General features: G+C 47.3%; 1 protein-coding gene across 3 annotated transcripts in view; it reads left to right on the forward strand.

Moving 5' to 3' along the window:
• Positions 1-15,141, forward strand: part of LOC126521528 (MFS-type transporter SLC18B1-like) — a 108,420-nt gene that overhangs the window by 81,915 nt on the left and 11,364 nt on the right. For 2 of the 3 annotated variants that reach the window (XM_050170232.2, XM_055065834.1), the window contains exons 5-11: positions 1,143-1,290; positions 1,960-2,028; positions 3,568-3,667; positions 5,369-5,523; positions 5,620-5,718; positions 5,855-5,943; positions 7,610-7,705. In XM_050170232.2, the coding sequence (XP_050026189.1) occupies positions 1,143-1,290; positions 1,960-2,028; positions 3,568-3,667; positions 5,369-5,523; positions 5,620-5,718; positions 5,855-5,943; positions 7,610-7,705 (756 nt within the window). The remainder of the gene's footprint in view (positions 1-1,142; positions 1,291-1,959; positions 2,029-3,567; positions 3,668-5,368; positions 5,524-5,619; positions 5,719-5,854; positions 5,944-7,609; positions 7,706-15,141) is intronic. The other variant, XM_055065835.1, reaches the window with a different exon arrangement.

Raw genomic sequence — 15,141 nt, forward strand, 5'->3', positions numbered from 1 at the left:
GATACTATTCTTGAAAACTCGCTGTTCGTTTTTTTAACTACGAAGCTTTGACACCTAGTGACCATACATATGAACAAATCTGATTAGCTTCGGTTGTTTCATACGAGAAGTGGCGCACCGCTCTTTCTACCATGACAGATTCTTAATGAAAAAATATTCCGTATGTTTAGCGGCCACGTTAAAGTGAATTTCTCTGTTTATTTTACTTTCAACCACTCGTAAACCTTCTGACTGCTCATGGACGTTCCCATTACATTTTCATCGCTTCCGCCTAACACTTACAAATTGATATGATTGTGGCCTACCTTCCCGTGATGTCTTTCATTACTTTACAGAGTACTCATTAACTGCATCTATTTCTGTTCTCCTAAAAGACAACGTCAACACAGACTTCGCAGCAGCCTCTTACAAACACCTCCTGGTAGACAAAAGAAAGTGTGCACTACTAATTCGTTCAATCGGCAACATTTGTCCATTCACTTTTTCTACATCTACCCAACCCTCCCACGCTGTTTGGTTCTGTCTTTTCCCTTCTTCTCTGTTCCATTCTTTTCAAGTCACTTCACTATTTTACTAGTTGTTTCGTCGACGTTCTGCTTGCTGTGTCTTCGGATATAGACAAATTATGGTTAACGAATCCTGCGTTAATCCGGCAGCAGGACGACCCAACAACTACCTTCCATTTTTATTTAAATTTCTTCCTACTTCCTTCATTTCGCCTGTATATCTCTGTGTTGCTTATGTTTTAAGTTTCTCCGCATCCCCGCCGAGTACCTACCTGCCAGCAAAGTAATTCCACCATCTCATTACATTCCACCATTAACATTCCGTCGCCGACCACCTCCTTTGAACCCTTGTAACCTGCTCTTCGTTCAACCCCCCCCCCCTCCCCTTTTTTTTTTCCTTACCTTTTCGTCGTCACCATTCAAATGAACGTACCCTAAAAGGTATTGACAGAATTGTCAAAGTATCACAAGAAATAGCACCGTGGTTAATGCATAAATAATTGATAGCATAAGTAACCTTATTTGATCGCGTCAACGCCTTGAAGCGACATCGATTACAATATGGAAAAAGGTTGTTTCTGAGTACCATAGCAAGCATGAACGTCAATACATGTCTGTTCCTTGTCCTATTTTCAGGTCCCTGTACTGGATTCCAGGAGGAGCTGTAAACCTGGCTGTTGGCCTCGCATCCGCATTCTTGGGTGGAGTCGCAAATAGTTTGTATATAGTCAGCGCCTATGCAGTGTTCACAAATCGCTTCGTGTCGAACACTGGAGTGGCCATAGTAAGCAACTTCGTCTGATAATTTACTTACTCTACGTGCTAAGGTGCTTTTAGACGCAGGACATAAAATACGCATATCATCTCTTGAACTATGCCAATTTTTCTGTAGCAAAACTATCACTGACTCGCGCTAGAAATTAGTGCGAAAAAAAATTGTTCTATAAAACCAGACTCCCCCCCCCCCCCCCCCCAGTGTAAGATATCCTTAAATAATCAACTTGCGATTTCTCGTTCTTTTTCCTGTGGATAGGGAAGGTACCTTAATAGAGCGTGTTGCTGGGTTGGTTGGTCTATACTTGCAGGTTCAACAAGAGCACATCTTAGACGAGACCCCTGAGCACTTTTCTTACGCTTACACTCCTCTCCCGTCTAAGCTGTGCGCTTATTGAAGGTGCAAGTAGGATACGTGCGCATAAAGGATAACATCTTAGATGTACTAAATCAAGAATCAAGAAACAACACCAGACAGTTGCATATCACAACAAATAGGATAGCTAGTTGTTACCGGCTAGACCAAGAGTGCTATTAAGCAACCTATATCATGCAGTCATGCACACTAGAAAATGTGAGCGTTGTTGTATGCTTTTCCGAGAAAGCTGCGTTACTTTATACTTTTGTAAGAACTTAGCTATCATTGTTTACTTATACGTTAGTTGTTTATTTGTTTCAGGCATCCTTGGAGTTCACTTTCACAACAGGAAATATGATAGGATCAATCCTCGGTGGAGCTCTCATAGAGGTAAGTTTCAGTATGTCTTGTAACTCGAACGAAATGCATAATTCGAGAAATTCAAGTGTTGTATTATTCCAAGTGCACGTACATTTCAAGCTAAAACGACATTCCCAGCTAAGAAATGTGTACTTCCTCGCTCATATATCGCGGCGAAGCCAGCTCACGTCACGAGTACCGCGCGTCAAGCACCTCTTGGGTCATCACACGCGGCGAAAAAAAAAAATTGCGCAGACTGGCTGAAACATGTCACGAAAGCTTAAGAGGCGAGGTCGCAGCTCTGAAGCCAGATATATGATCACTTACCGAGGGTTTCACAGATGGTGCGGGGCAAGCTTATTGCAAATATACTTTATTGTGACTCATAACGTTCACTCAAGTGGTTCGCATCAATGCGGACCGCCATAAGCGCTTTGTTATACACACCCTAGAGCTTCGTACAATAATTGCCAGAGGGAACTCTGGCGCTAGTGTCTACAAGAGCTGCAAGCGAGGCGGTTTCGCCAGCATAGAAATGATGAGAAGTACAAAGATTTGCCTAAACTTCTGGCTTCGAACGGCTTCGTGATTCTGTAGGCTCCTCATTTTCAACTAAATACTGTGCATTAAATAATTCAATAAACATTAATAAAACTGTCCGATGGCAGGATTCGAACAGAGCACTTCTAGCACAAAAGCCCGGTAGTAAAACAGTTAGGCCATGGGCGGATGCATTGTGAAGCGGGACAGAACGCACTTGTGAATTTCTTGCGGGCGAGCCAGCGCGTTCAGACGTTTGTTGCGTTTCAATCTGGCCACCTCGATAGGCTGAACTGCTGCAATTAGTAGCGATTGTGTGTGTTCGCAGGGTGTTCTGCACTTAGAAAAGTATCGACTACTCTGAAATTTTGCACAATGAACGCAAATAAAGCGTAATTAACGAATGCGCAAGAACGTTTGAATCAATAAGCGTGGAGATCAGAGAAATCCGTGTACTTGTCCCGCCGTTCCCATGGTGGCTGAACAATTACAGAGCCAGATTTCCCTCTTTGAATTATTGTATGAAACTCTATGAGACCCAGGACCAGCATCACTACGGTGATTTAGGAAAACGTTGACTCGGACGTCACTGGCTGTCAAAAAGAAGTGGTTTTGTATGTGTGAAGCTTGCGTTTCTGCAATTCAAACATACCTTGACGACACAGACGACGATGCAGAAATAATCGTCACTGCGCCTGCTCATATATTCCTGCTCGCTGATATACCGCGGCATGTATGTGGCGACGCGGGAAGTGCCAACGTTTTAACGCCGACTACGCTGTCGGGTGTTTTACGAGGGGGTTTGCTTTATCTGGCACAACACTTCGGGGGTTCAGTCAATAAATGGCATAGCATCCCTGAACTCCCTGCATGGGCAACTGTTTTCACTGACATTGGGCAAAATATTTTTTAGATCGACATCAAGTACTTAATAACCGAATCGTGTTTTTCGGTACTCGTTGCCAATAATAATGTACTGATGCTGGTGCAGGTAAATCAGGTGAAAATCTTAGCTTGTATCACTTGCAGAAATGGGGGTACCCGGCACCATTTTTCGTCATTGGAATAATCATCATCTTGGCATTTCCGGCAATCGTCAGCCTGAAGTCAGTTCTAAACAAAGATTGCGGTAAGAGCATAACGCTTTCGATACGTCGTGATCATTCAGCTCTTTGTGAACTCTGCCTTGCCTGAATTGAATTCTTAGATCGTGCAGCTTTTGTGCAAACAATTGCTGACGTCAGTCGAATAAGAACGTGAATTCACAGTTAAAGATCTCACTTAGGACTGGTGTGGTAGTGGCTTCCCACTTGCTGTCGCCTCATTAGCTATTCTTAGTGCATACAGTGCCTGGCGGTATCTCTGTGTAGATAACGACACAACAACCAAAGCTTCAGTCAATTATTAACGATTCCTATGCATCAGCATAATATTTTTTGTCCCCTCTAACCACGTTTCTGCTTTGCGGCTCTGAACGTCTTTTGGCTTGGCAGTCCACGTAATGGTATAACGACAGCTCCATAGTTTTCTTACTGGGAGAGACATACTTCACTTTGTGAAGTGTCATGCAGTATTTTAATGTAGCGTTTCATTACGAACTGTTATATTATTGCCCGTTAGTTCAAATGATCTATAATCCTTCTGACGCGCGAAATAGATGGGAATTAGCAATTAGTAGGTATTGGTAGTAGGCTTAGCACTAGTAGGTAGGAAAATGGCTCCATGAGGTATCTTCAGAATTGCAGCCCCTTAACAAAAGAACAATAATATTTTAAAACCACAATATCTAAACAAGGTAACCAATTCAAATCAACAAGATTCCACGCCCTCGTAGACTTGCTGGCTTTGGCTTATGCATGCGAAAATGCATAATCTCCTTCGAGCAACAGCATCAAAACAAATTATGCGTAAATTGCGTGGTATCACTACTCATCTATCACATGGATACCGCATGTACACACGTAATTAAATGCATGAGGCTGAGTGGAGCGCATTATAGAGGGTGTCCCAACTATCATGCACCAAAATTTAAAAATATGCAAATGCCACATAGCTGGACAGAACCAAGGTAATGTTGTTTGTCGTCGCTTAGAGAAACTCAGAGCGTCTTTCTTTTTTCATTTTCCCAAGTTACATAAATAGTCTCAATTAATTAACCATTTTTCCAAATAAATTTCTATGAAAAGTGGTATTAACAAAATTCTAGAGCAACATGAAAACCTCCCATTACAGCTTTCTGGTCCTGAATGCGTGCTACATAAAAATGTTTTTACGAGTGTGAAGGAAGCCCACGAATACACTCAAAGTGCCTCGAGAGGCCAGTCGCATGGCCCTTTTGCGTGTGTTCGCGTGCTTCTTTCACGCTAGGAGAAGACACTATTGTGTAGCGTATTGAGCACCAGAAAGCTGTATCGGGAGGTTTCATGTTACTCAACAATTTTCTCACTGACAATGTTCATGTAATTATAAATTCGAGAAGTTGATTAATTAATTAGGACAAATTATGTAATTTGGCGGTATGCAAAAAAAAATACTCTGAGCATCTCCAAGCGACGGCGAACATTACCTTGGTTCTGTGCAGCTACGTGGCATTTGCTTATTTTAAATCTCGGTGCATGATAGTTAGGACACCAAGTATAAATGCGCAGTTATCCAGCACACCACGGTTACTAAAGCCTGTCACACCAATAAAAACAGTAGAAAACACGTTGAAGCTCTAAGATGTGGATCCTCCAAGCTCGGGCCTCGGGCCCCATTCTCTTAGTTGCATGAAACAAATCAAGCAAGTGAAACGGAAGCTCTGTTGTAATTGCTTAATCTAAAATTTCAGGTTCTTTCGCTCAGGCACACGATCCCAGCGAAGTCACAATAAATTATTCCAAGCTGCTGTGGGACCCAATGTTCATAGCTGGTCTGGGTTGCATGGTGCTTTGCTGGGGTCAAATGGGATTCAATGAACCAACGCTGGAGCCCAGCCTTCGGGAGGTTAGTCCCCGTTCTTGAGTAGATATGATAGTGCGCTAAATGGAGTGGTTGTTATTGTCTAAACATGTCTGATATATATTTTTTCCTTATTTCTAGTTTGATCTCAGCAGTACTGAAATCGGCACCGTCTACACAATTCAGTTCGGTAGCTCGGCAATTGGCAGCATTATTGCTGCAGTCTTTGCGCACTTCAAGGTTTGTAGGCATAATATTTGTCCTTTCCGTAGGCATGTACGCAGTTGAGAATGTGTCGGTAATTAAGTTTGTCGATGAAACTACCAATAAAGTTTGAATGACATGCCAGCCTATACTACAAGACGGTTTCTTGCAGGGTGAAGCACTGTTCGCGCTCCTTGGTCTCGTATTGTCTTTCGCAGCATTCCTTATTGTTGGACCAGCTCCATTCATTCCCGCTGATCGGTGAGGCCGACACAACTATTCTGTATTTCTTTTTCAAAAAAACGGTGTAATGCGGTGCGGCTGATCAGCAGCGTATTTCAGGGCGCAGAAAGAAGTGACTATGGCGCTGCAGGAGAAAACTAAACACACCGAAAGGCAGTGAAATGCTTTGATAAATGTGTTAAGTGTACGCGAGCATCTGGCTCTGAACGCGTGAAGTGGATAACGTTTGGAATTTCGGCAGCTACGCTTGTCGCGAGTTTTGGTCGGCGCCTGGCTTTAGTTGGCTAAATGATATGATGCTGCCACCCCAGACAGGCAGAGAGCAAGGCGTTTCTGCAACAATAACATCTGGCGGGCTCTGTGTGAACTGTGAGTTTTGCCCACCTGAAGGTCCGTAACCTTCGCCCAAAGCGCGGTATACGACGGCGTTGTTGCATAATCGGAACGCGGCCGCAACGGCGAATGATAGAACTCACGGCTCAGCACGAGAACGCAATAGCCACTGAGCCATCACGGTACGTCAAGCACCACCGCTTAGGATATTGGTCGGCCTGATAACGAGATGATCGCCGCGGTGATTCCTAACCGCGGCCGGCGTTTTTCTAAGTGGAGTACAGTGAGCATGAGCACTGGCGCTTTCGTCTTTGTCTAGGGTTCTGTCCACGGCGCTCAATTTCTGAAGTGGATCAATGAAATTATTTGTGGCGTCGGATAAATCATCGTGCCTGGTGACTTGGCCAGTCACAACCGGGAAGCCATACCTGAATTCGTCGAGTGTCCAGCTAGCGTACAATTGTCGTTCTTACATCACAGCCATGAGTAGCAGTTGGACAATCTGAGTGTAAATTAGGAAGTGGCCCTTGATATGATAAAAGCACCCCGCAGAACTTCTTGCTGAGGACGATGAAATTTGTTGACAAATAAACTATGTTGTCTCATTCGGTAGTTTAGGATCTGATTAGCGTAATGTATACATCTCAATTCACTTAATTTTACGCAAAATGCAGGGGAAAGCGACCAACATCATTGTTCGGCCTGCATCTTGGTGATGTGCTCTCAATCCTCAGTCTCAATACTGATAGCCTACTCAGCTGCTGGAGTAGGTTAGCAGGATTGCTTTGCTTTGCTTGCTGCTGCTGCTGCTACTGCAGAAGTGGCACTCATTTCGAATTCGGGATTGACCTTTTTTTCAGTCACTCCTGCTTACGGTGAAGCCCTATACCCTCTAACTGTAAACATGTGTATACATAAGTGCTGTGGAACAGGCATTGATATATAAAAAAATAAACTCAGTATTCGTGCACCCATTGTCGCTAGTTGCAGAAGACGTTAACTAAGCATCAAATTGACTATTTCGCCAATTACATTGTTGAAATTATAAGAATGCAAGTGCAGTCAAGCACAAAGTCTTGCGGAACACAAGATCTGAGAAGAAACTGAATATCTGCGCAGCCTCACAACGCAGCCTAGTATTCGCATTTACAGTCTCTACTATAGTATACCTGAACAACAATTTGATTTTCAGTTTTACTGGCTACTGGTACAGCTTGCTCAGAAATTGAACATTTTCTGAGGTCCCTAAGGTCCATAACCTATTGTGGTTGACTGTACTTCTCGTGCATAGTTAAACACATTTGAACTGAAGCCTTTCCCCACTTCATAGATGAAATGCATCATTTTTCAGGACCCTAACCATGGTCTACATCTCCCAGATATTCATGGGCGTCGGCATTTCTTCCCTCTACATCTGCGGTTTCTGTCATTCACTGACCGTTACGCTGTGAGTACCACATCCGTAGCGCGTACTAAAGCGAACAAGACATAAATATTTGCAAGTATTTTATTTACGCAACATCGCCATTTCGATGTGTACGACCCGCAACTTTTTGTGTTACTAAATTTGGATACGAACTTAATTCACACGGCCATCATGTGCCTGGAGCAAATCAACCCTAAAAATATCCTTCACGTCATATCGACACCTATAAACGAAAGAAAGGAAGAGCCTTGCACTTGCCTGTTCTACCGAGAAAAGTAGCTTGAAAATTGTCTTCAGTGGTCAGTTATATAACCTGCGGAAAAAGACATCACAGAAGCAATTCGAATAGCCATATCACACAAAATGTATGCATGTAAACAGTAATATAGTCATGTCAAATTGTTAAAGTTTATACTTTATAAATATATAATAGTTAATTGTAGAATAGTTATCCATTCAAAGTTAGGTGTTTTAATTTATTGAAAAGTCTTGCAAAAAGCAAAGAAGATTATCCTCAAGAAAGAAAGGACAAATAGAAGGCAGGGATCTTACCAAAAAAAGTGTCTGCTTGGCTGCCCTACACCGCAAGGAGGGGAAAACGGGACCAGAAACAAGGGATAGAAACAGATGAAAGGCAGTGAATGTTTGCACGTGCGTGGACAGAACCACGTAGTCAAAAGCACTCGCACAAACCAGCCGTTCTGAAAAAGCACAGAAGTACCTTCACTACTTTTCGGGCAGACGATCGGTGAGGAAGGTGTTCCATTAGTGTCTGTATTTTCAGTGGACGACCATCTAGTGCCCACAATGAATTAGACATAGGTTTTCCTTGCATGTGAAATTGAGGCCAGTACCACAACAGATTCTTTATGTTCTCTTCGCAGCCCCAGACATAACATGCAGGACAATCAGTAATTACAGTTAGTGATGAATAAGCTCTCAGTGAATACCGCACATGTAAGAGGCACGAGAATACACAGACTATACTTTCGCTGCATCTCGGGCCTCCGCCTGGACTGCACCGACGAGAGGCATCTCTTCAGTGTTTTTTTTTTTTTTTTTTTTTTTTTGTGGTTGGAAGATGATGATCGAGAGAGAGAGAGAGAGAAAGCTCTTTATTGAAAAAGCAGTGTTTAGCCGGAAGATGAAAGGCGGGATGGTTAACCAGACGGAAAAAATTTGGTTTGCTACCCTACATTGAGGAAGGGGGCAGGGGAGGTAAACAGATGAGAATAGAGAGATAGGGATGGAGCCACAGACACACAATTACAGCACGTCGTTATCCTGGCAGATGATCACAGAACAGTAGCACTTGTAGCGCCACGAACGCAAATTCAGGCTACATTCGCTTGTGCAAATCCGATGACCTTAAAAAGTGCAACAGTGCCCTCGTCGCCCTCAACTGCGATGACTTGTCAGGGCACCATTCTAAAATGATTTCCTCTGAAAGCTGTCTAAGTGAATAGCTTATGCGGACCGCAGAAATCAGATGGGTACACTAAGCAATACTTCCGAAGATATACTTTTGACTTTAGTAGATGTATTTCATGAAGGCGGTACAAATTATTGTAGACTTCTTTTGGCAGACGGCATGGTAGCGTGACGACGACGACGGCTTCACCACAACAATGAAGAAAACGACGGCGCGACAATGAAGGCAGCACGAGCAAGACTGCATCACAACAACAGAATCCCGATAGTGTGAGGATGACAGCGGCATGGCGACAGTGTGACGCGACGATGGCACTACAACAGCTAGGTTGCCGCGTTTTCTTTTGCACTAGTTTACTCCGCGGAGGCCCGACGCTCCTCCGACCATTTACTTTAAAGGAAATTCCGCGCGCTACGCGAATCGGTTTAAACATAGCCGTGGTGAACCGGCAAGAGGAAACGACGCACCGACAAGAAAAGCGCAACGGGCTTCGGCATCAAACCGAAGCCTTGCTACCGTCAGCCTAGGCGTCGGAGAGAGAGAGAGAGGAAACTTTATTATAAAGTGAAAGGATTTATGTGGTTGGGGCCCTCAGTCCAGGGGCCCAATGGCTGTCGCTACCGCTCGTGCTCGTCGTATCAGGGCCAGCCAAACCTGAGGCTCTGAGCGACGGAGGATCGCCTCCCACTGCGCATATGTTGGTTGGGGAGATTGTAGAAGAGGGATATCCTTAGGTAGTTTTTGGCACTCAATCGTGACGTGGAACGTCGTCGATGGTGCACCGCAGCCTGGGCAGGTGGTGGGATATAAGGTTGGGGAGAGCTTGTTGAGAAGGGGGAGGTTCGGATATGAGTTGGTTTGAAGCCGTCTCAGGGATACGGCTTCATTCCGGGAGAAGGATTTGGGAGGAGGGTGATATTGCAAGCGCCCTAGTCTGTAAAAGTCTAGAGTGTCCCGGTATGTGTTGGGCAAATTCTGGGAGGCTTAATATGGGTTGCTCGCCTCACTGCCAGGTGCCCGGCAGGTTAGCTCTCGCGCAGCCGCATGAGCGCGGTCATTGCCCGACAGAGAGGCATGAGCAGGTGTCCAAATCAGCCTGATGCGTGGTATTGAGGGATCTGGAATGGCGGGGAACTTACGTGTGCTGGTGAGAGCGCGATTGGCTTCCTGAGGTATATGACCCCTGAGGTAGGCTTGACATGCGTCTTGTGAGTCTCTAATGATGATATGGTCGTGTTTTGGTGATCTGTTCATGTGACCGACGATGTGGTTGAAGGCGACTGCTATGGCCAACGTCTCCCCTGTGAGCGTAGCCTCGGTTTGGACGCTACACGAGGTGACGATATTACCCCGATCGTCCGCCACCACCGACACTTGTCTTTCTTTGTTTCTGATCGCAAGAGCATAGTGGGCAGCGTCGGTATAATAGACGGTGCCCTCCGGCTGGGCGTTGAGGAGTTTCCGAAGGTATCTAACACGTGCATCCCGGCGACCATTATGATGCTCTGGATGCATATTGCGCGGTATGGGCGCTATGGTGAGTAAGGTTCGGAAGTTTGATGGGACTGGGATATTCTCTTGCGTAGAGGGTGAATGCTGTGGGTAGCCCAGCCGTGAGAGCAAATGCCTGCCTGTAGGGGTCAGTCTCAATCGCTCGAGTTGTGCCATTCTGTGTGCTTCGATGTGTTCCTCGATGGTATTGTGTACCCCGAGAGCAAGTAGTCGTTCCGTGGAAGCATATACAGGAATTCCGAGTGCTTGTTTAACGGCTCTTCTAATAATTGTGTTTATGCGGTTGGTCTGAGAGAGCGTCAGGTTGTGGTATGGGAGGTGATAGGTTAGCCGGCTGATAATGCGTGCCTTGACCAACCGCAGCAAATCGGCTTCCTTGAGTCCTGAGCGGCGGTTACTAACACGCCTCATTATACCGATGATTTGCTCGCACTGTCGACCAAGGAGATCTACCGTGAAGTGAGCTTTGGCATTGGATTGTAGGAGATAACCAAGGATTCGGACCCTTTGTGCAGTGGGAATCGGTATGCCTTGTATTTTCACTTCAATCGATGGAAATGGCGTTTCATAGCTGCTTCGGGGTCGGATTAGTAATAGTTCTGATTTATTTGGCGCACATTCGAGGTCTCCAGTCGCGAGGTACGCCTGCACTATATCCACCGCCGTCTGTAGGCGGTCCTGAATGTCTCCATCCGAGCCGGTGCACGTCCAGAGAATCAAATCGTCAGCATATATCGCGTGGTATAGCTCCTCAACCTTCTCCAGTAACTGGAGTAGTCTCGCCATACCTATGTTGAAAAGCGTCGGCGAGAGCACCGACCCCTGAGGTGTCCCCGCTCCGGTAACTTTAATGTCTGCTGACCGATATGAGCCCATTCTCACTGTGGCTACACGATCCTTGAGAAAGGCTCGCACGTAATTCTACATACGGGAGCCACAGTGGGAGTGGGCCAGGTTCTCAAGGATGAGACCATGGGAAACTTTATGGAAAGCTCCTTTGACATCAAGTGCCAAAAGAGCTCTCGTCTGAGCCCTGATGGGAGAGTCAACGAGATCTTCTTTTATTTGAAGAACATCGTGAGCGGACAAATGGGGGCGAAATCCAAACTATGTGTGGGAGAAGAAATTTTGCATCTCCGAGAAAGGTTGAAGCCGTTTTAGGATTACATACTCAAGCAGCTTTCCGATGCACGATGTGAGGGAAATCGGCCGTAAATTTTGGATCGACAGGGGTTTTCCGGGCTTAAGCATGAAAGTGATCTCAGCACGTCGCCATTCTAGAGGGAGAGTGCCGGCGTGGCAGTGCTGATTGTACATAGCACAGAGCGTTTCCAGGTCCTCATCCGGGAGAGTTCGCAGTAGAGTATAACGTATCCCGTCCTCTCCGGGTGCGCTGTTCCTATGAATGTCTGCGAATGCGGCTTTGATTTCTTGGACAGTTATGTCAGTGCCTAGCGGGTCACTTTCTTCTCTATACGGATAGTCCGGATAGCTTGGCTTAGAGCCACGGGAGAGATACCTTTGTTCAAGATCCTTCAGGAGCTGGTCTCCGTCTCCTCCGCACTGGTGGAGGAAAATTTGAAGCTGCCGGTTTTTATGGGATTTCGTGTTTTTCGGATTGATTAGCGACTGAAGGATTGCCCACGCTCTCGCGGTGCCCAGCGTACCACTTAGCTTACCCGAAAACGTTTACCAGTTAACACTGGTTAGCTGGTCTGCGTATTCCTGGGCTGCTCTCGTAATTTGGGATATTCTGTAGCGCAATTTTTGATTGAACGTTTGCCGCTTCCATCGCTTCGTGGGACCTCGGCGCGCGTCCCACAGATGTAGGAGATGCGGGTCAACCTCGGGGGTCTCTGTCGTCGTGGTTATGCGGCTAGCCGTTTTGTTTAGATCATTGCGTAAATCACTGAGCCAACTGGCATAATTTTTGGGGCTTTCATCTCCTGTGGCTCGATCCTTACGGATTTCGCGAAGTTTGGTCCAAGTTGTAATGCAAATTTTCTGTTCAGGGCGTTTGTAACTTGAGTGATTGATGCGGATGATGAGAATGTGGTGATCGCTACCCAGCGCCTCGCCAGTGTTCAGCCACTCGCCTTGGACCCCCCTCATGAAAGTGAGATCCGGGAAAGTGTCTCTCTCGACACTATTTCCCTGGCGAATAGGCTGGGTACGATCTGTTATGAGGGTGAATCGGTGATTATGTGTGACGTCCCAAAGCCGGGTGCCCTTTGGTGTGTTACTGCGATAGCCCCAGGCCACGTGTGCGGCATTGAAGTCACCGCACACTACGGACACCGGGCCCAACTTGATGAGTTCCAAGAGTAGATACTGAAAATTGTCCCACCGAGTGCGAGGTGCACTGTATACATTTAAGATGTACAGGCTATTTTGTCTCGTGTCCGCGGGGACAACCTCAATGATTTGATGAGGGATATCTGACGTGAGAGTAGTATGGGTGTAGGTGAGTTTCCTGGACACAAGCGCGCCCACTTTCGCCTCGTCCGAGCCCCTAATGGCCTCGTAGCCACTTATAGTTACAACGGTGCCGCCCTTCTCTTGGAGAAGTATGATGTCCGGCGGTTCTGACGATGCGGCAACGTACTGTTGCAGCGAGCCCCGTTTAGATCGGTACCCCCTGCAATTCCATTGCCACATCGTCAGTCCCGCCGTTCTATTTTGCATTTGCATTGCAGGAGCCATCTTTCTGTAGCTGGGCTGGGCGAACGTACGGGTGAGCGCGCTCGCTTGTCGCTAGTGACGGCGCAGAGGTTGGTGCAGCGCGTGCGACTAGTGAGGATGAGGAGGATGATTATTTAGGGGGGAAGGGCTTGTGCCGTGAGCTCTCTCACGCTCTACTTGAGTTGGTTAGTAATTTCATGTAGCATTGGTTTCAGCACGGTGGTTTAGAAGTCTACAAAGGCGGCTCGAATCATTTCTTTGACTTCCGTGAGAATGCTTTCTCGCATCTCCTGTGTAGCTCCGTGCAATTCTCGTCGAAGCTCCTGCTGGAGGTCGCGGCACAATTCAGTTGGGGACTAGGGAGGGATCTTAGCGCGAGGCGCCTAGGATTGGGATTGGGTTTGTGGTAGGGACTGAGGTTCGGATGAGTGTGAGGGAGATTAGCGCAGTGAAGGTGGCGGGCCCTCCGCCCAACTTACCTCTTTAGGTCCGGCTGGCCCTTCGGGCGCTGCTAATGGTAGCTGTTGCGGTAGTGGTGGCGGCTTCTTCTTGGCCGGTGGTGGTGCCACTGGTGGTGGTGACGCCGGTGGTGATGAGGATGATGATGATGATGGCGGTACCCGCTCGCGGTTCTTAGAACACTCGCCGGGGCCTCGGCTCCGAGATCGTGACCAGGATCGGGACCGAGATCGGGAATGGGACCGTGATCGGCGTCGTCGCTCTCTAGATTGGGCCAGAGGACGATGCTGTTGCCGTTTTTGTTTCTCGAGTTCCTGGCGCACTCGTTGCTTGTTGGGTGGCTTTCTATCCCGGCCCGGACAGCTGGGATCGGTTGTCGGATGACCCCCTTTGCACGTCAGGCACCGGGGCTGGCACTGGTGAGGTTTGGTGGGGGATGGGTTTTCAGTCTCACATGTGGAGCAACACTTGATGCTTGGCGTGGGGCAGACGTCCGCACGGTGGCACACTGTGAGGCATATGCTGCACACCTGGGCCCTCGGGGTGTTAATGTAGCATCGGTATTCGGCCCCATAATACCTAACGTAGCGCGGTACCTTGAGCCCAGCAAATGTTATGATGGCCGTGGTTGTTCGGCCCATCATGCGAGCATGGAGGATTTCCACCCCAGGTGCCAACAGGTGGTCTAAAAGTTCTGTTGATGTAATCCCTGTGTCGGGACCCGTGATGACTCCTTTGCAGGAATTATCGGGGGAGGCGATGTATGTTGAGATGGGGTAGCGATGCGGGCCAAGTGCAAGCGATGTCATCTTGTTAAGGCTGGTCGCTATTCTTTCGCTTGGCGTGCTGATGAGGGCGATGTTTTGGGCACGTTGAACACGTAGGTGAAATTCGTCGACCTCTTGTTCCTTGAGACGCGCCTCGATGCCGACGGCGCGAGTCAGAGAGTAGCGAGGCCCCTCACCGAATGTGAGACCGTTTCTCGGGCGCAGGATGACTTTAAAATAGTCAATGGGCAGAGGTGGGGGCCTCTGGGGTCGTCGTGGTACAGTTTGGTTCGAATGCTGCGTCTCTTGGCGGCGGGTTGCTGGGTCAGACTTAGCGTCGGCGCGGCGTCCCCGCCGGCCGCGAGCAGTGAGCCATGATCCATCCGCCGGGTCTTTTGGATATCCTTCTGTTGCTGGATCGTCGCCGTTGGTAGCTTCCGAAATCCATGATCGTGGTCAACGGGTTTTCGCGGTGTTGGACAAGGTCTGCAGTCCCTGGACGCCGATCCTGACCACGCTGAGGCTTAGCTCGAGCACTACGGCTCAGAGACGCCGCGAGCGTCCCTGCTGCATCCATTCCATTCCATTCCAAAAACTTTTATTTC

The sequence above is a fragment of the Dermacentor andersoni genome, chromosome 6 (genome assembly GCF_023375885.2).
Source record: "Dermacentor andersoni chromosome 6, qqDerAnde1_hic_scaffold, whole genome shotgun sequence".
Classification (NCBI taxonomy): Eukaryota; Metazoa; Arthropoda; class Arachnida; order Ixodida; family Ixodidae; genus Dermacentor; species Dermacentor andersoni.